This window comes from Cibotium barometz, chromosome 3 (assembly GCF_041138505.1).
Source record: "Cibotium barometz isolate CiBa-2024 chromosome 3, ASM4113850v1, whole genome shotgun sequence".
Classification (NCBI taxonomy): domain Eukaryota; kingdom Viridiplantae; phylum Streptophyta; class Polypodiopsida; order Cyatheales; family Cibotiaceae; genus Cibotium; species Cibotium barometz.
The window spans coordinates 49,042,281-49,048,159 of record NC_141048.1 but is presented as its reverse complement, the minus strand read 5'-3'; the positions used below and the strand labels follow the sequence as shown (position 1 = coordinate 49,048,159).

The following is a 5,879-nucleotide window of genomic DNA, read 5'->3' as shown; positions in this document are numbered from 1 at the left end:
GACCTACCAGGTTATCTTCTTCCTCCTCCCTTAGACATGTGCTACTAAGGCCTTTAAGGAATCTTGTAAGCCTAAACCTGAAATTTTTGTCCGCTTTGTAGGTATGCTTGATAAGATCCACAGGCACCCAAGTCCCCTCCTCGTCTTCAAAGTTGACACAATATTCAGCCATGTATGTGTCCATGTAGCTAGTGAACGCCCCAAACACGTCATTATGGAGTTCGGCGGTGCCTTCCATGTCAATAGATGTCTGAAAGATGGGTGCAAGCTTCTCAATCAAGTGACCGAGGTCAAGCTTGTGCAATTGAGATAGGAGAGCTTGGGCGGGGGTGGCCATGCTTGAGTAGCGAAGAAGGTGAGGGGACCGCAAAGATGCCGAGAGTGAGGAGATGAACTCAAAGTGGCCAAAAGTGACTTATAAAGAGGTCTTTAAAACTTTTTTTATGTTTAAAAATTCACTTAAAACCTCCAAAAAAATAAAAACACGCGACATAACTTAAAAGTGCACAAAATTGAACGCAAATTGCGAGTAGCCAAAATTGTTTTGAATTAATCTCTCAAAATCTGTTACATAGCTTGCTTGATATGGATACATCTATGGAAGGGAATGCTTTTACAAAAGTAAGATGCCTCTTTCCTCTTACGTAGAGGTGTGTTATCAATCACAAATGAAAAGTCACCTTTCAGTGCAAACCTAAGGCCTAAGTACTCCCTTAGGTTCGCCATATTCCAATCAGCATTTACTACGATATCCCACACATCAGCTTGCGTGCTAACATGTACATCAAGCTGTTCTGCATCGTTGATGTCCGAATCGAGTGCTTGCCATTCGCCTCCAGTCAGCTTCCAACGTCTGTAAGGAAAGATAATAGAGAGTTGTTGCTTTCCAAGCTGGTACCGAACGACCATCTTCTCCGACACCACCATGCACTTTATCTTGTCACCCTGATGTTGAATAACCTTCAAATCCCACGAAGGTGGCAAAAAGGCACTCATTACTGTGCCTCCCTTTGCAATCCACATTGTAGGAGTCCGGTGAACATCAGCCTCCTTGAACAAAAACACAAACAAATGTAAAGGCATGAAGAACGTGAGAGTTGCACGATGTGACCCATAGGTGCACTTCATTGCATTGCACACATCAATCTCAATCTGACGCCTAGCTAGTGCAACCAAAGTATTTTCGGACTTTGGCCAATCATGGTCCGTGAGACTTGGTGTAGGGAGCCTCCGTAGAGTCCCAGAACCATCTCTTGACGTGGGTACAATATACTCTACATAAAAGAAGAAAACTGAGCGCTCTAAAAGCTCTGATGCCGAACAACCAGTATATAGTAGCTTGCCGATTTCAAAGTGGTGCACCTCAAAGGTTCCAGAAAGGGCCTCTAAAGGCTCCCATTCCACAAATGTCGACGGAAAGATGTCTGCATAGAACATTACAAGAACACACTTGAAAAAATCAAGCTTCCGTAGTAACATGAAATGATATTAGCATGTCTCAGTGCAGCCCATAAAACAAGAAGCACAAATAAAACTTACAATTTGCAGGAAAGCGTTTGTGATTGGCATTGTCAACACGGAGTTGTGATGCCTTGTACACGTGTTGGATCATCACCTGCTTGCTTCCATCAGCCCCCTGCTTGAGATCCACTATGCGACCCTTCCAATGGTGTGACTTTAACCCTATGTATCTGCGAGAGACTTTGTGGGCTCCCCTTGTGCTGTGATACTTGGGTTACTTAACTTAAGTTTGATTTATAAGGTAGATTATGGTTTTAGACTAACTTGTAAAAAATAATGATCACCTACATGAACTAGCATGATTACGATTTTGGTTCGCACTGAGAGAGAGAGAGAGAGATCAAGGTTGGCTTTTTACCAATGAGATCACTAATTTAGGTGGCCTCTTTGACAAGCCGACATGACTTTCACTTAGCCTTAGAAGAAAAAGAAGGTGGAGTTTAGACTAACTTCATACCTAGGAGAATTACTAGTGGACTAAGATTACCAATGTAATTTTAAAAATAGAAAGAAAAAAAGCAAGCTTGATTAAAAAGAAATTTGAAAAGTTTAATAGGTTCTAGTTGTAGGCTCGTAATAATAAGATCAAACATAGTGAAATTACTTGCAAGAAAATGATTTTTTGATCAGAGTAAAAAATTATTAATGATTCCCCCCCTCCTCATAAACAAGATTTTAAAAAGAATCTAAAAAACAAACAATAAGAATATTAATTGGGAGTCGGGACCTTACAATTTTGAGCTTGTTTAGGTGCTCCGCCTTAGGTTCACCTTTGTCTCCACAAACTTCCAAAACTTCTTGTCTCGCTTTATCTTGCCACTCTTGGTTAAGTGATAACAAAACCATGGTCCATGCAAGTAAGTTTGAAGTGGTCTCATGGTCTGCAAGGAAAAAGGTTTTGCATTCATCTATCACTTGTTGTGTGGTGAGGCGAGTTGGCTTGCCATTGAGCTGGACCTCTTGCTCCTCTTCTGCAGCTAACATCAAGCCCAACAAATCAGTCCCATAAGTAGAATGACGTTCTGATTCTGCATTGACTATCTTTCTCCTCAATTCTATGATCTCATGAAGTTCTTTGTTGTTTCTTTTCTCCATCTCCTTTATCTCACGATTTATACTGGTGGGAAGGAACCTGCATCATCCCCATTAAATAGAAACATCCTATTAGAAATGTTCCATTAATAGCGATGATTGTATCAGTAAAGTTTTTTAAAAAATAGCTAAGAAGGCATCGAGCACTCAGCTACTATCAAAGAGTCAACAACAACAGTAAGTGTAAACAATGTGTGCCACATATTTAGTAGTTCAACGTCTAAATATGTAAATAACAACTACATTAGCTGCTAGAAGCAATGGACCGTATAAGCACTTAGATAAATAATACGAATGAATATAGAATATGTATTCTTGAAGAGCAACAAGTTATCCACGAATTGGTAATTTCAACTTTTAGTTTAGCTTTATCCATAAAGATTCTTTGAGTGCTAGCATCTAAAAGACTTACTGATAGAATGGGATAACACTATTTTGGACGGTGAGGTTGTTGAGGAGACCGAGGAGGCGCTCTTGTCTCTCAAACACAGCTTTGCCTTTCACGTAGCTTGACCCAAATGAGCTACGGGCCAGAATGTCAGCTGTCGTATTCTTGATATCATGTGCCACCTCTAGCTCTGCCACATGTCGAGGTTGTTTGCTAAGCTGGCTCTCCCATGCTTCCACCATCTCCAATGAGCTAGTCACCATGTCAACCACCATCTCCTACCACCACAGGATGAAAATAGAAAGAATCAAACTAATTAGACACTATTGCAATACAAGTTAGAACGGAATTATAATAAATTTGAAAAAATAGCGCATTCATAAATAGTAGTTCATAATTTAAAATTAGAGGATTATCTCAATCAAAAGCACATGTGTTAGATTGCCATGTTCATTCAAAATGCAAATACCTGTACAAAAAATGAACGTCAATATTTTATTTTTCCTTTCATTATTTTCCTTTTATGTGTGTGTGTGAGAGAGAGAGAGAGAGAGAGTGTGTGTGTGTGTGTGAGTGACAGAGTGAGTGTGGCACTAGCTTTAAAACGTGTGTACAATGGAAATTTTTTATTAGTTTATAACTAGAACTTAGAGTACATTATGTTTGATTGGATGCCTCCTAGGAGTAACTTCAAGATGTAGATAAAACTAACCTCAATTAAGATTAGGCTCAATTTCAAGCTTAGCTTAAGTACAAACCTTGAGCTTCTCGGAGAAGAATGCGGGACGAAGGATGTTGCGTTGCTGGTGCCACTCTTCACCATTGGCCAAGAGAAGCCCTTTGCCTAGCAACCGATTGAAGCCTTCCGTGACAAAGTAGGGCTTCTGCAATTGCTTCGCATCGGAAGACAAGACGCTTTTCGCATCGTCTGCGTTGCTAATCAAGAAGGTGGGCTGATTACCCCACCAATAAACCAGGCGGCGGGAACCTGCAGCACAAACAAGCCCAACAATTTGTTTCAAAAAACAAAACCAAAAAAGAGAAAAAAACACACACACACACATCGACAAGTAATTAAGAGCTGATCCGATTATTCTGAAATTTGATCAAGATCTTGCGATATGATTAGAGATTTTGAGTTATAAGAATTAAGCTACCTGCAGGGTAAATCAGGGATTAATCTAGAGATGCATGAGCTGTTATAATACCTGCGTGCTTGGAGAGGAGATTGTTGTAGAAGGGTAGGATACGGGGTAGAAGGAGATGGTGATCAGCGGGGGAAGGAATGGGCTTCCAAACGCTTGAGCTCAGGGAGATCTCCGGCTATGGGGCGATAAGGCAACACGGTGAGAAGCCTTGCTGCAGCAAAGCCCTCGTAAGCGAAGCCGGTCTCAAGTAATAGACGTGGAGAAGGTAAATAAACAGAGAGAAGATAGCGATGGCGGCTAGCGTACTAGAATAGAGGACTAGAAGAGAGTGAGCTCTTCCATGATAGCCAGCAACGTCGAAGGGTAAGAGCTGCTCCATTACAACAGCTGGCTGCATCCTAGCTAGCTTGGACTGATTAATTCCAATTAGTAGTAGCAGCAGCAAGCTGAAGCCAATTACCAAAGCTAGCAGGTCGAGGAGTAGCTTAACACGAGTTGACGGTGGCCGTGTGAAGGTTTAAGACAACTAATTAAGGCTGTGGTGGTGCTATTATATAAGTTCACACTGCCGATTTGAAGTGTTTATATACAAGCAAGCAAGAAGGAGAAGAGATCCACGTCGACGACGAAGCTTCGTTCGCAGCTTCCCGCAAGCTTTGTGTCCCGCAAATATAAATGAACTTTCGACAAGTCTGACACCTTTAAGTCAAAGTATTTACACGTGTAAGATAAAAGAGTTGCGAAGGACTTTGCTAGAAAGGCCAAACGAACTTTAAGGAAATAGTTATTAACGTTTTCTTTTAAAAGAAAAATATACTGATTTACGTACCAACAACTGCCTTAGGCTCAAGCTTCAAATTCCATATTACAAAGAGGTTATTCAATTTTTAGATTGGATTTGCTGCTTGCTGCTCTGCAACAACCGGCAAGCTTGTCTGTTGAACTTTATTAAAATTACAAACTTCTACCAAGAATTCCTATCCGTGTTACAAAGAAGGCTCACAAATTATCAATGCTAAAAGGAGCCATCAACAGACTACTTCGTGCTAATTCTCTAGCCCAATATTATCATTGGATGGGCACGATCTATAGATCAAAGGAGCCCATCGTGTGTGTGTGTGGAAAGAGATAGAAGAGAGAGATAATGATTCCATGCATAATGATGAACTGAATTGATGTTAATGTTCATAAGTACAATTGATGTTAATGATGAACTCAATTGATTGCTATCGGCATGCCTAGGTAGCTTTCAATGGAAGCTACCTAGGTATGCCTAGCTAGCATTGCATGCCTACTTAGGTAGCTATTCGCATGCCTAGCTAGTAGCTAGCATGCATTGGAAGGTACTAGTATGCGTAGGGTGCTCCCGCTCTACCCTAGTAGGTACTAGTACCTACTAGCATACTTAGGGCATTGGGAGCTCTCGGTGCACGTCGATAGTTACCAGCATGCATAATCGCACTGGAAGCTACCGGCGTGCCTAGGTAGCATCGGCATGCATTGGGTGCTCCCAGTGCATGCGGGTAGCTATGGACATGGTTAGGTAGCACTCAGCATGCATTGGGAGTTCAGGGTGCATGCTGCTGTAGCTACCAACATGCCTAGGTAACACCCGTTTTGGAAGCTACCGATATGCCTAGGTAGCACCGGCATGCATTGGGTGCTCCCAGTGCATGCGAGTAGCTACGGACATGCTTAGGTAGCACTCAGCATGCATTGAGAGTTCAGGG

At 41.6% G+C, this 5,879-nt stretch overlaps 2 protein-coding genes across 2 annotated transcripts; both read right to left on the bottom strand.

Moving 5' to 3' along the window:
- Positions 1 to 567: 567 nt before the first annotated feature.
- On the bottom strand, positions 568 to 1,671 carry LOC147640187 (uncharacterized). The gene is made up of 2 exons (XM_086823365.1): positions 1,540 to 1,671; positions 568 to 1,424 (listed from the first exon to the last, which is right to left on the bottom strand). Exons 1-2 carry the CDS (start codon positions 1,610 to 1,612, stop codon positions 568 to 570), a joined length of 930 nt encoding a protein of 309 aa, XP_086679491.1. The 5' UTR covers positions 1,613 to 1,671.
- Positions 1,672 to 2,191: 520 nt separating this feature from the next.
- Positions 2,192 to 4,690, bottom strand: LOC147640186 (cytochrome P450 709B1-like). The gene is made up of 4 exons (XM_086823376.1): positions 4,210 to 4,690; positions 3,760 to 3,989; positions 3,026 to 3,279; positions 2,192 to 2,653 (listed from the first exon to the last, which is right to left on the bottom strand). Exons 3-4 carry the CDS (start codon positions 3,274 to 3,276, stop codon positions 2,197 to 2,199), a joined length of 708 nt encoding a protein of 235 aa, XP_086679502.1. The 5' UTR covers positions 3,277 to 3,279; positions 3,760 to 3,989; positions 4,210 to 4,690; the 3' UTR covers positions 2,192 to 2,196.
- Positions 4,691 to 5,879: the final 1,189 nt, after the last annotated feature.

Bases quoted from the DNA above. Each gene is read 5' to 3' on its own strand.
- LOC147640187 (XM_086823365.1), bottom strand. From the start codon at position 1,612: ATGATCCAACACGTGTACAAGGCATCACAACTCCGTGTTGACAATGCC. The intron at 1,425-1,539 runs GTAAGTTTTATT...TGTTCTATGCAG, and splicing joins CAAACGCTTTCCTGCAAATT to ACATCTTTCCGTCGACATTT.
- LOC147640186 (XM_086823376.1), bottom strand. From the start codon at position 3,276: ATGGTGGTTGACATGGTGACTAGCTCATTGGAGATGGTGGAAGCATGG. The intron at 2,654-3,025 runs GTAAGTCTTTTA...GGGATGATGCAG, and splicing joins AGTGTTATCCCATTCTATCA to GTTCCTTCCCACCAGTATAA.